This window comes from Lepisosteus oculatus, chromosome 5 (assembly GCF_040954835.1).
Source record: "Lepisosteus oculatus isolate fLepOcu1 chromosome 5, fLepOcu1.hap2, whole genome shotgun sequence".
NCBI lineage: Eukaryota > Metazoa > Chordata > Actinopteri > Semionotiformes > Lepisosteidae > Lepisosteus > Lepisosteus oculatus.
Window position 1 is genome coordinate 39,736,721 of NC_090700.1, and position 20,901 is coordinate 39,757,621.

At 40.9% G+C, this 20,901-nt stretch overlaps 2 protein-coding genes and 1 long non-coding RNA gene across 7 annotated transcripts in view; 1 reads left to right on the forward strand and 2 right to left on the reverse strand.

The window, feature by feature from the left end:
• The first annotated feature begins 2,777 nt into the window (after positions 1 to 2,777).
• Positions 2,778 to 5,387, forward strand: LOC107076847 (uncharacterized). The gene is made up of 4 exons (XR_011189577.1): positions 2,778 to 2,828; positions 3,320 to 3,472; positions 4,711 to 4,785; positions 5,209 to 5,387. It is a non-coding gene; the product is annotated as an uncharacterized lncRNA (long non-coding RNA).
• Positions 5,388 to 6,037: 650 nt separating this feature from the next.
• il19l (interleukin 19 like) lies at positions 6,038 to 10,642 on the reverse strand. 2 transcript variants are annotated; one of them, XM_015342572.2, is made up of 6 exons: positions 10,600 to 10,642; positions 9,667 to 9,844; positions 8,594 to 8,653; positions 8,016 to 8,168; positions 7,577 to 7,651; positions 6,038 to 7,101 (listed from the first exon to the last, which is right to left on the reverse strand). In XM_015342572.2, the coding sequence occupies exons 2-6, from the start codon at positions 9,823 to 9,825 to the stop codon at positions 7,018 to 7,020; spliced, it is 531 nt and encodes a 176-aa protein (XP_015198058.1). In that variant the 5' UTR covers positions 9,826 to 9,844; positions 10,600 to 10,642; the 3' UTR covers positions 6,038 to 7,017. The 2 variants fall into 2 exon arrangements, with proteins under 2 accessions (XP_015198058.1, XP_015198059.1); XM_015342573.2 differs by lacking the exon at positions 8,594 to 8,653.
• A 4,001-nt stretch (positions 10,643 to 14,643) lies between these two features.
• ahcyl1 (adenosylhomocysteinase-like 1) overlaps positions 14,644 to 20,901 on the reverse strand; it is a 39,693-nt gene continuing 33,435 nt past the window's right edge. For all 4 annotated transcript variants that reach the window (XM_015342555.2, XM_006628569.3, XM_015342557.2 and 1 more), the window contains exons 15-17: positions 20,821 to 20,899; positions 19,793 to 19,913; positions 14,644 to 19,123 (exon numbers count right to left, since the gene is read on the reverse strand). In XM_015342555.2, the coding sequence (XP_015198041.1) occupies positions 19,117 to 19,123; positions 19,793 to 19,913; positions 20,821 to 20,899 (207 nt within the window). In that variant the 3' untranslated portion in view covers positions 14,644 to 19,116. The remainder of the gene's footprint in view (positions 19,124 to 19,792; positions 19,914 to 20,820; positions 20,900 to 20,901) is intronic.

Below are 20,901 nucleotides of genomic sequence, written 5' to 3' on the forward strand. Positions count from 1 at the left end.
TGAAACCCCCCTCATTCGTTCCTTCACCTTTAACTCAACTCCCTTCTTCCGAAACAAGGCATATCATGGCATAATGCTCAGCCTTAGGTTTATTGTTGTAACAGATTTGTTATGGAGCATTTAACATTTAAAAGGATGCAAACTGTCAGCCTTAACTCCTTTCATGTTCCCCTTTCAGCGCTTGTCAATAAAGAAATAAATTAAAAAGTACTAAACTGAGACGCTGACCTTAAGGATCCTAAGTCCAGTACTATGCGTCACATTTTAATGCAAGGCAAAAACAAAGTAGTTTAAACTGGAGTCACTATTTTACTACTACTATGTGATTTGAAAATGCCAGTAGTCATCTGAATAAAGCTATAAAGTCTATTCACATTTCACCCATTTTTAAATATGTGAAATGTGAATATGTTTTCAAACATGCCCTGTGTTACTCTGCTGCAGGTCTAGTGTGATGAACAGATTTCCAAGCGTGGTGGCGTCTGGAGGAGAGGGCTCCATCATGGTGGTGTCCTGGGCCTCACCTCCCCTCTTTCTCTATGATGGTGAGAGGGGCAGGGAGGGGGGGTGGGAACGTAAGTCACTTCCCCTCTCTCTTTTCAACATTGTGTAAAAATACAGAAATGTGATAAAAACCAGGGGAAATTTAGAATGTACACAGACCCCTGCTGCCGTGTTGAAACATGATATTCTGAACAAAATCTGAAAATAAAACACTATTGCCTATATTTTTTTTACATAAAAAAACCTCAAATAATTTTATTTATTTAGATGTCATATTTATTAGTGTAATTATATGCACGCTGACTGAGAAATATTGCAGAATATTGCAACCAATAGCATTGTTAGGTTTTTAATACCCTCTGTAAACACATATATCCATACACTATATTGGGGTGCCCAGTCCTGTTTCCAGTAGTCACACCCCAGCAGGTCTGATAATTCAATTTTAAATCTTTAATTCGTAAAGCTTGGAGCACGTGTGTTTTGATTTTCATGGTTCTGTTAAATTATGGATCGCATGTTGTTTTCCTAAAGAGCTATATAATATTGATATTTTCATTTCAAATGACCTCTAAACTGTTTTAAACTGTTCTGCACTCCTTCAGTGGTTAAAAAATTAAAATAAAAAAATATTGAGAGATTGCTGAGTTCAGTGTAGCCGAAAAGATATGGTGGATGGTGGCATTTCGGGACCAGGGCAGAAATATGAAGATAATAAATATTCTATGTGGAATGAAATCAGGGTAAATGTTAGAGGTACATGAAGAAAAATACCTGGGTTATGCCCAGAAGTTTTGCCCCTTCTCATAATTAATATCGCGTATTGAGGAATTTTGAAAACCTGGCTTGAGATCAGTCTTATAGTAAGTGAATGCAAATACAAACTATGCAAATCAAAGGATACAATTTCCACCTGAGAAAAAAAAATCCCCCTGACTGCAGGTCCCCTATAAAAAAGCTGAAGACAGGTGTGGAGAGCAAACTGGATGAAAGGGGAAGATCTGTGAACCGCTCCTATTCAACACAGAGGAGCAAAACACAGGTAAGTTGAGAGAAAGCTGTATGAAGCTAACAGTGACAGCTAGCTTTTTTAGACATGTACAATACCCTGGCATTTATCTGCCCTGCCTGTTGATCAGTGTCTAGTGCACATGCAGAAACAGGGATGTCTGCTATAGCTGTACACATACAGGCGTGAGGCACAGTTTGCTTGGTCTGGTTTTAATTTTAGTTTTAATGTGTGACAAGGCTTCTCTTCATCTCCTGCAGTTGCTGTGTCGCTTGTGGTTTTGTTAATTGTACAGTAGATGTCGACACTTGAGCTTGCATTTGGCACTATTCCTCAGTAATGTTCTAATTTGACCCTCTCTGGAGAAAAAAAAAACTAATTAAATTATCATTTTAATATATAATATATATAATTTATACTTATACGCAATTCAGATAGGAACACATGCAGATATCACAAGCACCATGTATAGAAATCATGTATCAAATTCATGGCTGCCATTGATGAATTTGATAAGCATAATTTATTAACTTTAAGAATCTTTAACTTTGTGCATGTCTCATGTGCTTAATGCCCTCAAGTGATAGTTTATACATTCCGTTGGATTTCAGACACGGGACCTCGGTTCAATGTACAGGACATCTGCAAGTTTTTTTTACTTAGCTCTGACAAACTTATTTTTCCAGAACTATGAGGATCAGTGCCGTCTCCCTCCTCCTCCTCTCTGTGTGTCTTCTGCCAGTGATGGCCTATCCAGCAAAAGGCGGAAAGCTGGTGCATTTTGGGAACTGTGTCCTGAGTGTTCCCATTCACGACCTGGAAGAAACCATCAGGGGAATTAAGGGTCACATTGTAAGTGCAGTATGGGTTAGAATATTCATTTTTAAAATGTAGGATTTCCAATTAATAATTTGTTATGCCCACCCTGTTTTGGAGTAGCCAGTTATGTGGCTTGCATATTTTGGCCACTCAGGAGGCACTGTGTTTTCACTTTTTTGTTGCCTTTTTTATTGTTAAGTTGGTAAATGTAACTTAAATGCGTCTATATTTTTTGGGAGCAAAGTTGAGTTATTCAAATTAAGTTATTAGTTTTGTCTTCAAAGAAATAACATGCAGAGAATACTGAATCTGTAGATTATTATGTACTGTATATACTGTAAGTAGTTTATATGGCTTTACTTGAGATGGTACAGAGATTAATCATTGTTTCTCTTGTTGAATGTCTTTGTCTTATTCTGACTGACTTCCTTCTCTTTTCTAACAGTCTGAGGGAGATCCGACAATTCTTCTCCTGAAGATTGGCACCTTGGACAGTGTGAGGGTAGGCGTTACTCTCTGATCTTTCCAGTGGCTTTGAAATCAAACGCTCTGGATTGTGAGAACCTTGCAAGGAGCTTCCCTTGTTGGTCCTTGTTATGACCATAGTTTAATTTGTTTTCTGACAAGGGGCAGTGTAGCATTTATAACATTTCTAACATGTCACAAGATGTATTGCACAATCACACACAAAGCAAAAGAAGGTGTATAATGAAACATATATCAAAGGGTGCTCTGCTGCCTAGGAAAATCTAGTTTTTATTTTTGCGTGGCCAACTCATGAACCCTGCTTCATAAATCTGCTTCTGTTGGTTCAATAGTTGCAGCAAAGGCTTGCCACAGAAGGGTATTTTACGAGAACCTTAACACTGGAAATCAAATTGCACAAAGCCACTGGCTGGTAATCCTTTGTGTCGGGGTTGGTTGTCCCTGTGTCTTGGTATGGCGCATCAGTCCTGCTAATACAGCAATTTCTCCTCTTCTCCACAGTCAGCAGAGAGCTGCTGTTTTCTGAAGCAGCTCTTGGCCTTCTACCTTGACAGTGTCCTTCCTCATCTCAGGGGCGTTCCTACACACGTTAGGAGACACGCTAGCCGGCTGGGCAATGGGCTTCTCTTGCTGGCACGCAGCGTTGAGAATTGTGTAAGTACAGGGGGGGCAGCACGAGCTACAGGAGAACCCGGGCAGGGCTTAGGCAGTGAGTCCCAGGAACCTGTGAGTAGGATCAGACCGGAGAGAAAAAATATCCATTTTATAAATGCCTCTTCCAGTTCATGGTTGCAGGGGAGCCAGAGCCTATCCCAGCAAGCAAAGGGCAAAAGGCGGAGTACACCATGGTTGGGACACCAGTCCATCGCAGGGCACACACAGACACAAACATGCACCCACTCACAACAGGGCCGCTTTTCCCAGAAGCCAATTAAACTACCTAACTGCGGGAGGAAACCAGAGCACTTGGAGGAAACCCACATAAACAAGGGGAGAACACACAAACCTCCACGTAGATGGCACCCCAGATCCGAACTTAAAAACCAGGGCTCCAGCGCTGCAGGGCAGCAATGCTGACCAGCTTGTGCTGTGCCGCTGTGGAGAGAAAATGATCACCCAGATCCTTGAAAGGGAGTTGTTGGGACATTTTGAAGGAAAGCCACTTGAGGGCGCTGCTGTTCTCTCAGTCACTAAAGCTCTGGTGTTCATCACCTTCAGACAGGCGTTTAGAGACGTAACAAAATGAGGAATTCCTGTATCCCACATTCAATCACTCAAAAAAGATGTTCACAGTAGAGGGGTATTGGTTTATGGGCAAGTGCAATAGTGGTTGTGTGCAAAATGAGGAGGTACTGTGCAATTTTAGGGGCTTAAGATGATTGTGGAGGAAGTAAAGATACAGATTTTGGTAACCAGTGAATTCCTGTAAGAGTGGAGCATAATGACTCTTTTGAGGTCTTTTATGTAATGTTATATTTATTTTTAATGTAATGCTTATTTCTATAGGTTCTTGCTTACAGCTGTAGCTGCTTAGATGCAAAACAAATTTTGAGAAATCAGTCAATAAAGTATTATCACATTGTGTTGCATTGTATTGTATCACCTCCTACACGCTGTGGTCAAAGGGGTGATGTTCCTTCAAGGCAGATGCTTTTTGCTGAAGGGCTCACAAAACCGACACCAACATTTAAATTTTGTGTAATGTGCAAACCTTTATCTCTAGCAAAACAATGCTTCTGACTTAGGAGCAGGCTTGTAACCTTTTCTTATGTTCTTGTGCTCATGTGTTCTTATCAGATGTGGAACACAGTGAGGCTGTTGACTACAGGGGCATCTTATTTTGACAGGGGCTTATATGTGTTTGTGTCTTTTTCTCCCTCATTCTTTTTTAGCATGTATCTGAGCACTGTGATTGTGGAGAAGAGGTTCCTGACAAAACGCAAAGCATCCGGAGTACGTTTGACGGGGTGAGTCATCTACTTCGACGATGACAATGATTTCGACTAGTAGCAACGTCGCACCGTGCTCCTGCAGTCACAGTTCTAGCAGAAACCACGTGCGAGAACTACAGGAGATTCCCGAGGTACACAGCCTTGTTTGGTTAAAACTGTTCAGTTAACCAGATTCCAGATGCTGTCTTCACTTAAAGCACTGCTCACCACCCATCGCTGACCTCATCTCCACCGCCAACAGATTGCCCATCTGGCTTGTTCTGTAAGGTGGTACCCAGCGCCGTGCTCACCTGGCCAAGCAGCAGCCCCCAGGCCCCTGAGCCCCTGTAGCCGAGCGGTTTGAGGCCCAGTTGCATCCTTAGACCTTCATGTCATTAGCTCAGCACTTTGGTCACTGGGACGTGGCCTGTGTTTCCTGAGCAGGATTTCTCTTCACAGATGGACAAAGAGGCTGCAGTTGGGAAGGCTGTGAGCGAGATGGACATTTTCCTCGACTGGATTAAGAAACACCTCCACACATAGAGCACCAGCAAACTTCTTGCAACATAACCCAAATTAATTTATTCCCCAGCTCACATTGTAACGATCGGTCTTCTGAGACATATTTTCTTTATTTATTTATTCATCTATTTAAATACTGCTATTTATATCTTCTATTCTCCCTTATTGCAATTTAACTATATTAATACAAATAAAGGTAAAACATATTTTTTTAAAATACTCCTTTATTTAATTATGTAGTAATATTTTAATTTCCAAAAAGTATCATGCGTTTGCTTCATACTGAAAGTATGTACACATTGTACGTTTACTCTGCTGTACGGCTGTTTAAAGTCATTTTCAAGTACGCAACCATGAAGTTGCTTTTTTTTTTGCTGACCCTTCAATAAAACGTTGTGGAGAATTTTATTTCACATGACACCATTGAGGATGATAGGAGCTCATTGTTAGGATTTGCGTCCAGTCTGAAAAGTGTGATCACAATGCGTTTGCAGCCAGTCTGGTGGTGTGAAGAGAGGCTGTCATGATGTCTCTCAAGAGCAGTCTGTCGCCCTTTTCTGAGGAAAGGGGAAGGTGTTTTGACAGGGTGAGATGAGCACCTTAATGGGCTTGGGGTTTATATATGGTTTCTCGATCACACACTGTAGGTCAGGGGTGGGCAGGCTTGGCACCTGGTGTCCAGGCCGCTGCAAGCCTTTGCTCAAGCCAATGTGTAATTACTGAAGTGATCTGCAGCAGCTGAGTTAGTTAAGAGATTCGGGATCAATTTGGTACAAAAATCTGTTTTAATTTACGAGTTGCAAATTAACATTTTTTTCTTTTCATTTTTAATTTGGGAAAACATCATATAAAAGAGAAAACAAAATATCAAACTGTTACAGTAGTTTTAAGAATTGTACAACAACAATACAACAAAGTAAAATCTGTTGTTTGGTAAGATTTCATTTAAGCCTCTTCCTCATAGAAAAAAATGGCTTCACACATTTAGAAATGGGAAAACATTACATGCATACAGATAAAAAAATATTTGTGGTACAGTAAATTATATTAATATATAAATATATCATTTTCATCTATATATAAAAATAAAGCCTGCTATGCTGATTCTGTAAAAAGTGATTTCACAATCACTACTATAAATAACAACCGTGTATCTATATATACTATACATATGTACCTTATAAATAAGTTATATTTACTATTGTCATTAGAACTAATCTCCTTTGAAAGTACGTATGTTAAGTTTTAAAAATAAATATTTAAAGTAATTTTGCGATTGAATATCCATGGATTAAGTTTGCAATAATATTAGTTGGCTGTGTCAATGACCACCCTGAATTAGGGGTTCCAGTTTCCCTTAAAATGTTGTGCATTTTTCCATACGCAGTGGGTTACAGACATCTACAGTTTACTGACATTATATCAGGTTCTCACAGATATATGTCTAAATTAAATACTGGGGGCTCAAACTAACTTTGGCATTGCAGGTTCCAAAATTCTTCCTGGAATAACTGCAAAAAATCAACCTGAATGTTCATATTCAAACCACTGTCATGGACAAACTGTGCATATGCTGGTACTAATAAACACATAATATATGTAATACTGTACATTCCTACTGGATCCACTATAGATCACAGTGTTAGAGGTCTCTTTAAATCTATGTTAATCTGTGATTTATTTTAGCCCCTAGGTACATGTTGTCATTGGCGGAGGTCCGAGCTGTGGCTCAGATGCCCAATCCTCTCAATTGTGGTGAAACTTCTCCAGCCAGTCCAGCAGGAAGTCCAGCTCTCCGATGGCCTTCACTGATGCAACCTTGATATTCATCTATATCACAACAGTAGGCAAACTGTTATCTTTTGTGGAGGACAGAGACCACTCTTGTCCTGTCTGAACAGAATGCCTCTCTCTACTTTCTGCTCATCCAGAACTCAGGGACTTCAAAGAGAGTTCTCAAGCTTAAAGTTCTTCAATCTGGCAGATCTATTCTTTAAGATATTCCAAGTTTATCAGGCTTCATCTGGGATAAACCTTAGCTAACATTTGTGTTTAAAGCTTTTGTTTTGAACTTACCAGAAAGAATTGAATAACAAACTCAAGACTGACCACTAAGGCTTAGTTCTGGGAAAGTCTGTCACTTGTGTTTTTAGAGAAACCGTTTTCTTAAGTTCACATTAGTTCCCATCCCTCATCCTCCAATGTTTTTACATTGAATTTTTCTGTATCATATCAGACATTTACTTAAATACTGTTTATGCAAGTATACATGGCTGTATTTGAGGTGAGTAGGGCGACAGCTTACCTTGTCAAAGGCAGTCTGGATGGTTTTAATTTTCAGCTGGGTCTCCTCCTCACACTGGCAGTGCTTGTGAGTGTGCTACAAGTGGAAAGCAAAAAAACCATGATGTTCATGCACAGCTAATCACTAGGAATGTCAGAAACACAAAACCGGAACACAGCAGAGCTTGTCTGAGTCCTGTGAGCGTCTTCAAGTGCTGTGTGAGGGTTTCAACATGTGCACAGGTGAAGATTTACAGCTTGCGTGCACAGTGACCTAAGGAAATTCACAGATATTCGTGGTTATCTTGAGGTGTGATGGAAATGTATGGCTGCTTTTGAAGTTTGCCATGAGGCTTGGCTCTGTTCTTCTACTTGCTGTCCCTTCAGCTGCAGGCAGTTGTGTGCTGCTGTGGGGCAGACCTCTGTGCCGCTCTGTGCTTTTGCTCGAGGGGCACACTCACACACTGGCGCAGGTCTCTCTTGATGCTCAGGAAGGAGTTGGCCAGGCTGCTGGTCCTCCGGCGCACCTGAGCGCTGCTGGCGCTGTAGTGGCTGAACACGTTCTCCACGTAGAACCGCAGCAGATGGCGCAGGAAACAGCAGCTCTCGGCGGGCTGGGGGGGAAACAGGACCTCACATCACCTTCGCCAGCATAACACACCTGCCTCCTTGCTACCTTTGCACATTGGATCCCTTTTGACTCCTACATTGTACTTGAAGTACTGCTTATCCATACATTATAACAAATTGCAAGATGCTGGTTTCAAGATGGACGTGCACTGAACATTATTATCATGCGGTATGATTGCTCTATCAGGGCTGGCCTTTTCTCAGGAATGTGCCTTTCATCTCTGTGTGTATTGTCAGCCAGGCTGTGTGAAAACTCCGAAACAAGAGCGTAAGGAAAGAAGCTAGTTCAGCAAGTGTTTCTCTTGCCAGTTCTAAATTATGCAGCTAGAATATAATGCAGAAGAAGAAAGGAAAAATTATCTGCTTTTAGTTTTTACATTTTACTTCATATGGCAAATGATGTGAATACCTGCACATTCATTGTCTGCTCCATCAGTAGCCTGACACCCATGTGGTCATCTTCCCTGACCTGTCGACACAAGCACACACGTCAGAACATGCCGGCAGCACCATGGAGCAGTGGTTAGGGCTGTGGCCCAGAGGGGTTTTGGGTTCTAATCCCCCTACTCTGGTTACTCATGCAAATGTCCTGTTGTGTAAGGTGGGGAGGGGATGGCTCTAGGTAACTGAATAATCTGGTTCAATAAAGAATTATATTTTAAATAAGATATATATTTTAAATATGACATTAAAATTAAACATAAATGTTTGAAAAGTGCTGTCAAGTTTCACATTTGAAACTAAAGGTAGCAAATAACGGGAGTGTGTTTGCCCTGTCCTGCTCCTTCTGTTTGGATCTTGAAAAGCCCTGTTTTGAAAGATCCTAGGAAACAGTTCTCAAGTCCTCAACTGTCCTCATGTTCCAGGTGTGTGCCATGACTCTGGATGAATTTTCAACCCTAAACAAACTTTTATGTCATCAGATCTTTCAGTCTTGACGTCATGCAACAGGGCCTTCATTTTACTTCTGAAGTAAGAGTTGGACAAAATTTTGGTGCTTGATGGAAGAGACCAATTTTGACCTAGTTTATCTTAGCCCAAATGATCCTGTCAGACTGGTAGCCATGCAACATTACAATATACCTATATAATTCTCCCTAGCAGAGACTCGGGCAGAGTTGCCTCAACAGTGAATTGTTCTATCGGCTGCAGACTTTTCAAGAAAGGGGTGGAAATGTGACTGTAAGGGGCTTGTCATGATGAGCTTTCTAAGGCAGCAAAGACTTCTGAGTCAATATTAAATCGTCTTCAGGGGTGTGGGAGGAGAGAAGAGTAATGTCATTGACGCACCCGACATAATGCCAGTATACCTTGCCTGCAAGTTACAGAAATATGGAGCTCTGTCTTTGAACAGTGTTTTGTATGAAAGATCTTGTATGTCCTCTGTGATTTTTAGAATAGGTTATTTTGTTTTTATAGAGCCCTATGTTTCTGTAAAAGAGAAGCATTAAGGCAAGCTGTAAGGGTTTCTTTTTGGCTTACAATAGTTTGTCGGATCTCGTTGAAGTATTCTCTCAGCTCATGGACCTGAATGTTGATGGCACAGCTGCCCAAGTGAAGTCTGTGTCCTGCAGCAGATGGGATAGACACTGCCAGCAGAACTGTGGACAACAAGCAGGATGCGAAGACACTGGTCCTCATTTCTGCACTTATGTGCGGCCTGGAAGCACAGGTAAGATCAGACACACTAAGACACAGGTAACATCAGACTGCACACTAAGTCATTGGTAACATCAGACTGCACACTAAGATACGGGTAACATCAGACTGCACACTAAGATACAGGTAAGATCAGACTGCACACTAAGGCACAGGTAAGATCAGACTACACACTAAAACACAGGTAACATCAGACTGCACACTAGGGCACAGGTAAGATCAGACTGCACACTAAGGCACAGGTAACATTGGACTGCTTTGTAAGGAACAGGTAAATACAAAACAAATTTGATCATTTAAGTCATAATTCATTTAATTTGGGGAGTGCAAATAAGAACATTTCTTTCACATGTTTTAAATTACTAGCAGAAAGCCTCATGTAGAGATATTCAGGACATCGTACGTTTATTATATCCTCATGCCATTCAAAATGTTCTTGTGTGATTGCTTGGATACCAGCCTTAATTACAATATATTTGCTGTACCTTGTCTCATACAGTATATAATACATTTCTTTTCCAAAAGGTCACACACACGTTTTTGACAGCTGCAAAATTAAATTAAAGGCAGTTCAATATTCTGTGCTTCTGTGCTATTTGAAAAAAAGTGCTTAAATACAACACATATGTTCAACAGCTCTATTTCATTATACAGATGTCAGTGTGCGAGCTCTTGAGAATTTCTAATTACTGTCCCTGAAAAACAACATGAGACAGACATTAGATTGTATGGCTACAGTGCAGTAAAGTGTCTTACCTTTCTGTGTGTGAGGTGTGTGACAGGAGTCTGGTTCTCCAGTTGCTCTGTCTATACTCCTTCTGTGGGCTTTTTATAGGGTGGAGTTTTGACAATGCTCAGCATCCAAGAGTACTCACCTGTCTGAATTCACAAAAGGAAGTAGCATCCTTCCAGTTGACAGCTAGGTGATGGGAAGGACCAGTTAGCAGAAATTCCAGGAATCTCTGTCACTGTCAAGTTTGCCAGCTGGGACATTTTGGGGTTTGCAGCTGTTTGGAGTTTTTAGAACAATTAGAAATGGTGATTTATGCAATTACACAATTCTGACAGTGAAAAAACTAGCATAACATAATTTTTTGTACTTTTTTAAATTATTATAATATTGTGTATACACATACATAAGTGCGCAATACTGACAAATTCTTAGCCTTGTACAAAGGCAGCATTGGGGATTGTTTAGGCACTCACCGTTCGTTATAAGCAAACGGCAAAGTCCCAGTGTTCACAATGACTTCTTTTTCAGGTCCACCGTTCTCTCTGTCAAGACCTTTTAAGGATTGCGTTGTGCTTAATCATTTTTTTTCCCCACCCTCATTATTGTTAATATTAGATTTCCTAGTAGAGAGTGTATTTCAGCCAGCGGAGAGCTAGTCCTGGAGGGGTTCTATAAGAGTATTGTGGAAAAACCGGGGGCTTAGATTTGTAAAACTATTTAAACAAAATCAGGAATTTTCTTTAACAGAATGAGAAATGTTTATCGTAATATTTGGAAGCTGGAGGGTATTTTTGTTTCATTGTCAAGATATTGCTTCAGAAGCAAACACCTCCCAGAGCACATTCCAGATGGGCATGTCCCAGTCGGAATAAGCTCATGTCACCGTGTACAGTAGCATCAGTCAGCAACTGTCAGTGTCAGTGTTTCAGAGAAGCAACAGATCTGTCATCCTCCCACATCTAATTGAGGGAAGAGGTGGAATTCTCTTCTTTTATCCCTGTTTGTATAGCAGTAATCTTCCCTGTGACTGTTAGCATCAGGCCATGCAGGATAAGCAAGATGTAGCTACCAGACAGGGGCGTGTTAGTGTTCTACTTATGAACTGGTTGTTTGCTGCAAGTTTTTGCCATCCTTGCAGCTGCTGTTTTCTGTTCTTGCTTTGTTAACAGTCTTAAATATTTGTTATTTATTTCTAAGTATAATATTGTAATATATAATGTATAATATTTCAGATTTTAATGCAAGACTCTCTGAAATAGCGTTGTCGTGTCATGTACCAAGTCCATATGGTGAAAAGATTGTCATGCACTGAGTCTTGCAAACACAAACAGTTGTGATCAGCAATTTATCACAGTAAATCACTTGTGAATTCAGAACTACACGCAAATTGGCATTTGCCAGAGATGTTTAAAGTGCACATTCACCTATTTCACTATTCTGAAGGGGACAGTGCTGGGGAGCTTCTGCTAGGCCACAGGCCAACTGTGGTGACATGAGAAGACGGGTGTCAGGCCCCTATGTCCAATTCATTTGACCATATATTTATCTGACAGGGATTCAGTGGTGTGCTAGTTAGCATGCAGCTTAACAGCTCTTGGGTTATGGGTTTGTTTCGAGCCTGGAGCAGAGCTTCTGTCACAGCTGGAAGCAAACCCTCTAAGAGAGAGGCAGTGGCGTTATTAACCATGTTACTGTGCCTCTCATCATATAAAATAGATTGCATGGATATAATATTAAACTAATATAATTAGATATTTATTAATTTGTCTGTTTTGCCATGTTCTCCAGAACTCCAGGTGGAGCACTTTGATTTTGTTTGTGCCGCAGGCCAAAACCACACAGGCAATGAGTATACAGTACGTGGCTCCAATCTTCTGAAACCAGTCTTGAATGACTGGAAGGTGTAAGTTTGTACTGAGGGTCAATACAGTTGGTAATTCTTTATAAATGTATTTTTATAATGTATTTGAAATGATTTAATTATTAAAGTATTTAAATATTTGCACTGCAACTAAAAATATTATAATTGAAGGTAGCTGGAAATTCAGTTGTTAAGAATAACGACACCGAGTATGAAAATGCGGTATGAAGGTTTATTGAAAAGTCAGGCACAAAGAGTTTTGGTTTACTGGCCACAGGACAGGAGACCAGGAGCCCCTGCAGAGTGGAAATTCTCCAAGGGGAGCTGCACGGGTGGAGGTGGGGTGAAGGAGACTTTCCTGTGACTCTGTACAGCACTCCAGGAAGTGACATCACAGAGGACCACAAGGAAGAGCAGCTGAGGTGAAGGGGAACTTGGCTACTGTCACTCCTCCTGAACTTTTGTTACAAACTCCATTGAAACAGAAGGATTTTCTTCATTTCTGGAGGACATGTTTAAAGGTGTGTGCTTTGCTTATAAATAGAATAGGGCCTGAGGCAGACATACTCAGACCACATCAGTGTTTAAATTGCAGAGTGGGAAATTTGCCATATACTTTTTTTTATCAACACTTCCTCTTTTCGGTCCCGGAAATAAGCTTCTTGCGTCACAGTCCATTTCAGGTCTGTTCCTCACATGCATGTCCCAGTTCTACATGAGTCCAGGCGTGAGTCAGAGACCAGAGGAAAAACTCCAAAGCTCTTTGACAGCTGTATTTATCTCTAAAAGGAGAACCATCAAAGATGCAACAGGATGACACTGGCATTGCTGAGTGTAGCTACAGGCGACACTGGCATTGCTGACTGAAGCTAAAGGATGACATGGGCATTGCTGACTGAAGCTACAGGATGACACTGGCATTGCTAACTGGCCCATACTATCTAGAGTGCGCTCTGGGACATGCTTTCTTCTGATGCAATAACTTGACAAGGAAAAAGAAATACCCTCCAGCTTCCAAATATTACTTTTATATTTTTATTATAATATAATAAAAAATAACTTTCTAATAATGTTAAAGTAAATTCCTAAAATGTGGATTTTTGTAGTGCTTTAACAGTGATGTACTGTAACATCTAAGACTTGAACTCAGACCAAGAATGTGGGATTTGAGACTTATAGTGGCAGAGTGATGATGAAGTCTTGCATTTGCCACAAAACGCCACCATCTATCACTTGCCTGCGATTTCAGCTGTGCACATGGTGAAGCTGAATACAAATAGGTGAACAGTTACAGAGAAATATTTCTTGAACGTGATCTCAAAAGCACTACGACCTTTATATAAGAACAGTTTTAGTGAACACACGTGTACTGTACGTGTTCTTCTCAGGTTACGCAAGAATGGAACACCTGTGTCAGGACGCTGCAGGCAGTGTCTCTCTGGAGAAGAGTTTTTCCTTTCCTGTGTGCTGGTAAGCTTATGTTTAGAGGTATGGCAGGTGACCTGACATTGCTTGGAACTCTGATATTGAAACACAGAAATACACCTTCTGATGCTTAAGACGCTCACTATAAACTGACTTAATTCAGGCGTTCAAAACGGTTTCACAGTATTTCCTGCTTATTCAGGAAGTAAAATATTTATTTTTTTCCTCTCTGAATGCTGAGTCAACAGGTTTATCATAAGCAGGTGTGGTTTTAGCCCTAGAACATTACAGTTTACCTGTGGTTTTACAACTTTTCCTTGATGATGCAACCTTGACCCAAAATATGTAAATCATAATACTTGTCTTGTCCCTGGCCTTAACTGACCCCAAATTAAGCTTTTATCCTCAAAATGAGAAACATTTAAAAAAAATCAATTTCACCACATAACAGTAAAATAGATTAACAGAGCGTTCACCAGAGTACATTATAAATTAACTCACTACATCAACTTTTATTTTTTTAACTTTATTGTTTAATCCTTAGGTTCTGCACTTTCTGTTTCAAACCCAACTGCTGTTTAATTCAGTCTCTTACTTCTCTCTCTATAATGTGACCAAAATCCACTTTCTCTACAGATGCCCAGACCACCTTGATTATTAGTACAATGTCTGGAAAATTCATCCTAACAAAGGGAAAAAAAATGAAGCAGTAACATAACTAGGTTGTTTGCAGTAGCTAACATCATTTAAAATAAAATATAAAGACCCACAGCACAGCAAATGTAATCATAGCTTTTTTATTAAGATTCAAGATGTACACATTAACGTAGAAGTGTCAGATTATTACAGCAATTAAAAATGATTTTCCTTAATAGAAAACTATTTGATATGGTTGCAGCATGCTCTCTAAGTCACAAATTAAAAGTACAGTACATATTGATGAAAGCTAAATTGTGCCCAACTGAACCGTCTGTTTACAAGTGTGGCCCCCCCTTGCACTCTCCTTTTTTATCTTTCAGGAAGAGATGGGTAAGTGGAAAAGAAAAGGAGCGGGTTTCTAACAAACGCTACTTGACAGAAAGGGCTGCCACAGCCGTGTAAGTGAATCTGTGGGTAATTTATTCCTCCTTTCTTCACCTACTGACAAGTGCAAAATGTGCACAAGCTCTACAGTCCACCACAGGTCCAGACGTCCCCTGCCAAGGTGTGCTTCCGCTGGGCGCCCGGCTGCAGGTCGCGCTATATCCAGGAGCACTGCTGGGGGCGCCGTTCTCACTTGGGGCTGCGCAGGAGGGCGTTCTCTTGCCTGCCCACAGCTGCTTCTGTTCCCCACACTGTTGTAGCAACACATCTTCCTTGGAACGACGCCATCACTCGCACCTTTAACTGGAAACGGTCAAGGAAAGTGAATTTCTGCAATATTCTTCCTTCTCTAAATACCAGTGACATGCTCTTCAAACGGATGTTAGCCTTAGCAACACAAAAACCTGTTCTTCAGAGGCTGACCTCCTTGTCCCTGGAGCTGAAAGTAAAACCAAAGCCATCTTCTACCAAGGAAGTGTCATGTTAAAGCTGCCATCTCATCAGGGCTTGAACTGTTCCAATGCATTGTGTAAACACAAAACTGTTCACTTTATTCTGAATCACTCGGGCAATTTGACAAAGCAAGTTGGGGCTTTTTGCTGCCAACTGCATTTATCTGCTATTAAATGTGGTGCATCTCATTTAAATGCAAGAAAAGTGAGAACAGAGAAGGGCAATCTGTGTCTTGTGCAGAATATTCTTCTAATTCAGCAGATTTATCGTACAGCATTACATAAACATGGAATATAATATATGAAACGTTTTGTTGCATTTCTCAATTAGCAGTGGATTAAACCAAAACAGATTGGCACTTCAATTCTCATTTTATGTTTCTTATTATTTCTTCACTGACCTTTTCTGTACTTGAAAACTTGTGTACAGTAAAAATGTTTACATAGTTATGATTATTATTTAGATCTGATTTATTTTCAATATAACAGTGGTAGAATGGGATTTTAACTTCATTTACCATGAGCATGTGAGAATGTGAACTAAACCATGCAGAAACAGATTTACCAAAGTGGATCTTGATACTAATACATTTGTAGAGAAGGAGGAGGAATACAAAAATAGAGAATAAATCACAAAACAAGACGATGTAAATTCTCCCAGTGAATTGCTTTGTTCAAGCCTAAATGTTCTGGTTTTAATCAGTTTTTTTTAATGTTGAAAGTTTTAACTTTAATTCTACTTTTTCAAGAAGAAAAGGATTTGTATCTAGGATTCATGCTCTAGGATTTGTACGAATAACGTTTAGCTAAAAGACGTTCAGCAAAAACAGTGACCCAGCTGCACGGTATCACCGATCACAGTGATAGCTGCTTTGAAAGAAAAGAGCGATATTCTATCAGGTCCATCTTGCAGTAACACAGTGCACTCCTCTGTTGGGAATTCAAAAGCACTACAATCCTGTTTGTCACAGAATGTAAAAATGTTAAAAAAAACTATTCATTATACGTTCAGAATATTTAAAAAAAGCTACTTCTCCAAAAGCTGACAAGGCTAGCAAAACAGTTTTTGCTCTTAACGTAGAAATTAAGAATGGAACACCGGAATGGTTCTAGCTAAGATCGCATTTGGTCAGGATCCCCACAAAGGATTTTCTGGAGTTTTAATTGGAAGTTCAGTAGTAGGTCAACGCTAATCTCACCCAATCCTACCCACCTGCATCTATATATCCCACTTCTTTGCTCACTTGTGTGTTTGGTTTCCACATTGCTCCCTCCACTGGCTCAGCCTTCATTGAAGGAGATGGTAGTAGCAGGGGCTGGGGTTTCTGACAGCACCATCTTTTTATGGACACTCTTCTCCGCCCAGATTAGAGTTTGCACTATCCATCCATCCACTTACTATCCGCTTTATCCAAGACAAGGGCGCAGGGGAGCCGGAGCCCATACTGGCAAGCAGTGGGTACAAGGCAGGATACAGCCTGGATGGGACGCCAGTCCATCTCAGATTTCCACAAGCTACTGAACTTCTTTTTAGTGCACTTCAAGGCATGAGGGAAGGTTAAGCTGTAGTAGTTTTCTTGCATTGTATTTTTTTTAAAACGCCATAGTGCAGTCCATCTGAAACAGTAATTAGGCCTTAGTGGCTGTCAATGGGATGCCAGTACTCTAGGACACACTGATGGCAGAATCCTCTGCTGTCTGGCACTGGTGCAAAGCAGAGCAGATACAGCCTGTAGCTTCTCAAGTGAATACCTGCAGACTCTGCCTCAGGAAACCTAACAGCACAGCAGGTAAGAATGAGGAGAAAAGGCAGTCCGAGTGTTGCAGCTCATTAAACACTAATGCCAGAAGCAACAAGTATATTTCCAGTCTGAAATGTTTTTTTAGCAGAATCATTTTTCTAACAATTTAACAATTTGAAATTCTCCCAAGAACTCCTACAAGTGCAATGTAAACTCCCCCCCACCTCCCCATTTTATCATTAATGGTTATAAGTTTCGATCACTAAATATTATTTACTTTTCTCTGAATATATATTCTTTTTTTTTACTATTTAAAAATAAACATACAAGCTTGTCTATAGTCTTTAAAGGAATAGGTTGACATGGAAAACAGGCAGTAGAAAGGCAGGCAATATCTAACAAAGGGCAACATGGTGAAAAGCACATTAAGGTAAAAAAGATATTAAAATGAGGAAAAAAACTTTAAAATCACCACCATCCTGCACTTGGAAGATCAATTTGTTGTGCATCAGCTTAAAACCACAATGAATATCCAATATACCACCCAACATTAAAGCCCAAAAGAGTGTCAGGGAGAGGACTGCAGTGCTTATAGCCTTATTACACATTACCATGGTAAGACTGCACTTGCACTTTTTACAGTGGTTTTATTTCCTCTTTACTGCGTTTTCGTACACTGCACCCTTAGGAAACTCCAGTTCCTTAGTAACTTGCCAGGGTTTCTCTATGGATCTATGTAGTAAAAGCACAGCAGCGGCACATCACAACCACAGGAAACAACAGCACAAGTGTAAAAATACCATGAATTTACTGCAGTAATCTTTCACAAGAGAAGAGGCTGGACCCAAGCTGCTCCAGCCTGAGGCAGGTATTTCTGCCAGCTAAAGACCATCAGAGCTACAGCAGCCACCTTCTTCATCGTCACAGGATGACTGGCTTCAGGGCGCCACAGTGAATAAATGTACAGTAAGTGCAGTTAAATGAATTTAAAGGCGAAGGGGTGTAAGCCCCTGTGCCCTGGCTGAATTCCACCCTGGAATCTGGGTTTGCTCAGTCTGTGGTGTAATTGTTCAGCTCTCCCCCTGATCTGCTGTGCAGTGGGGCTGCTGGTGCAGAATGGCTGCAGTGAGTCACCCAGGACGAACTGCATTTCAATTAGGGGCGAGGTAGGTCCCCCTTTTTATGTGAAACACTTTGGGAAAGGTGCTACATAAATGCAATTAATTAAGGATGTGTGAGAGTGATCTCTGAATTATTTTCTCCTGCCCCGAAACACCTGCTAAGCATTCATCCTGCAGCTCACTCATCTATCGGAAGCCAGGTATACAGCACTAACTGGGTTTCGCCCCCTGTGTTTGTGAAAGCTGAACTCATTTGTTGTCAATGTCGGAAAATCTAAAAAATCCCCCCCCCCCCAAAAAACGAAACCTACCAATAATGGCACAGCGGGAGCAGCCTGTTCCCAGATCCCTGCACCCATGAGTCCCCTCCCTGCGGAATGTGCGTTTGAGCCCAAAGTGCACAGACACAAAAAAGCGATCAAAAACGTTCTTGATACGCACCTCGAGCTACCATTTGGCACTGTTTCAGGTTACTTAGTACAGAAACTATATCTCAGATTGTCAGAAAATTAAAATGAGAAGTTCTAAAAGTACTGAAAGCTGTTAAAAGAAACATGCCGAAAGAACACAATGTACAACCGCGTGTTTTTCTCCCGAGCGCAGCAGGTCGGTCTGCGTGGTCGTGCGAGATGAGCGCTCCTCGTGAGGGGACCGAAGGCAGCTGTGTGGTTTTTTAACTCCAATCACAGAACACAACAACCGAAACACCACCACGTCCAGCTCAGGGGAAAATAAAAATGCTTTCGGAAACGAAGTAGAAAATAATAAAAACGTCTGTCAGGTTTTCTGGGCTCACAGCACATCCAGGAGTGTCGCAGGCACTGCGAATCCTCCTCTCAGGTCTGAGCCTTGGAAGCTAATATCTGAGGGGACAAAGAAACCAGATTTCAAACTATAACAGGTGAGACACAGATATATTTTAGTCCTGAATTACAGCAGATACTCTGTTTCAAATCAGTTATTTCCTATAGCACCATTAAATTATACCTAAAAAGCTCAGTGAGTCTTAATAAGGAGAAAAACAATTCTAGGTGTGGTTAAGGCAAATTAAACATGAAATGCACCATTATGTTAAAATGTCAACACAAATAATTGTGATTATTAGTGACAGTGCAACACTGCCAAAAACAAGACTAAACAAATTGAATCAACGAAATTAATAAGATCATTCTATCAAGTTTCACCCAGAATCAAGATGGAAAGGATCTCCTGGGGCCAAACCTTCAGATGGAGGCACTGTATCAATTTGCTCAGTTTATCACTTGTCACAGGGGAAACTTTACTGATTTGTTTTTTCTTCGATGTTTTAAGCCTTTTAAGGTTTCAGCCTCATGCACAGGGTTTCCTTTCCTTGGACTGTTTTACTCCTGGTGTTTGTCTACCCCAGTCCTTAATGCTGGAGGATTGGGAGATCACAGGGAAACTGACAGGATTGAATACAGTTATTCTACCGTACTGAGGGCATTAAAACTTGTTTTCCTTTACTGTGCAGCATCTTTTGTAAGATCCGGATCTAAATTCCTGGGATGTACCTGTAGTAGTTGGGCTTGAAGGGCCCATTCTTATTCAGCCCCAGGTACTTGGCCTGCTCATCGCTGAGCTCCGTCAGGTGGGCGTCGAAGGTGGGCAGGTGCAAGCTGGCAACATATTCATCTAAATGCAAACAGACACAAACAGGATTCATGCAGCTAGTCTGCAACACAGGCACTCGTGGCCAGTGATGTAACATTTTACTTAAACCCTTAATTCAATTTAAACCAGATTAAAAACAAAGGAACCCCTGTGACTATCCAGAACTGGAGTTGCCCCTCCTTCATGTAGATTTTTGCAACCAGTTATTTGATAAAGGTGACACATGTGCACAAGATCATTAAGGTGCATTTTAAGGTGCTTGTCACAAAGTTGAAAGCACAAATAGAGTCTGGCTGAGTAATTGCATTGAAAGAGTCCTGTAGTTAATTTTGTAGGCTTTAACAGATTGAGCAAGAAATTGGTTTCCATAGAAAAGGTCTTACAGTAATATGCAAAATTAAATTAACAAACATAGAACAAAGATCAATGCATATCTGAATTTCTACTCCCTCCATTCTATACAAACATTGTACTGTACAATCCAGTGCTCACGTTCAAACATGCATTGTTGCTTAATGGCCACTGGAGGGCAGAAGGTGAGCAGTATGTAAGCACAGTAATGTTAATGCAGCTCTGCGTTGGACACATCATGGCAGGAACTGAGAGAGTGGGTGTTCTGTCAAAATGCTGCAGTTCAAAGGAGTTTGCCAGCTGAAAATGGTTCAACCAGCGCCACTCCTGGAAACAAGTACCTCAGAAGCCTGCACAGTGTAAAGAAGATGCTTGCTTGCATCCCTAGCGGATTCTGGAATTTTATCTGGAACTAGCGAAAGAGTAGCAAGCTGTGGATTGAAGCGAAAAAGCTACAGAATTTGCTCTATGAGCCAATAGCAGGGAAGGGCTGCTCACACACTTGTCACTGTACTCCACACGGCTTTGAAGCCAGAGCCGCATCTCTAACAGCGCGGGATGGCTCTCAGCAGCTTACCCATCTTTTTAGGCAGCAGATAGACGTCCTGCTTGTAGCGGCCCTCCGGAGCGTTGTACAGCTCAATCAGAGCCAGGGCCT

Bases quoted from the DNA above. Each gene is read 5' to 3' on its own strand.
- il19l (XM_015342572.2), bottom strand. From the start codon at position 9,825: ATGAGGACCAGTGTCTTCGCATCCTGCTTGTTGTCCACAGTTCTGCTG. The intron at 8,654-9,666 runs GTAAGCCAAAAA...TTGTGTCGACAG, and splicing joins ACGAGATCCGACAAACTATT to GTCAGGGAAGATGACCACAT. The intron at 8,169-8,593 runs GTATTCACATCA...TTTCCCCCCCAG, and splicing joins AGCAGACAATGAATGTGCAG to CCCGCCGAGAGCTGCTGTTT.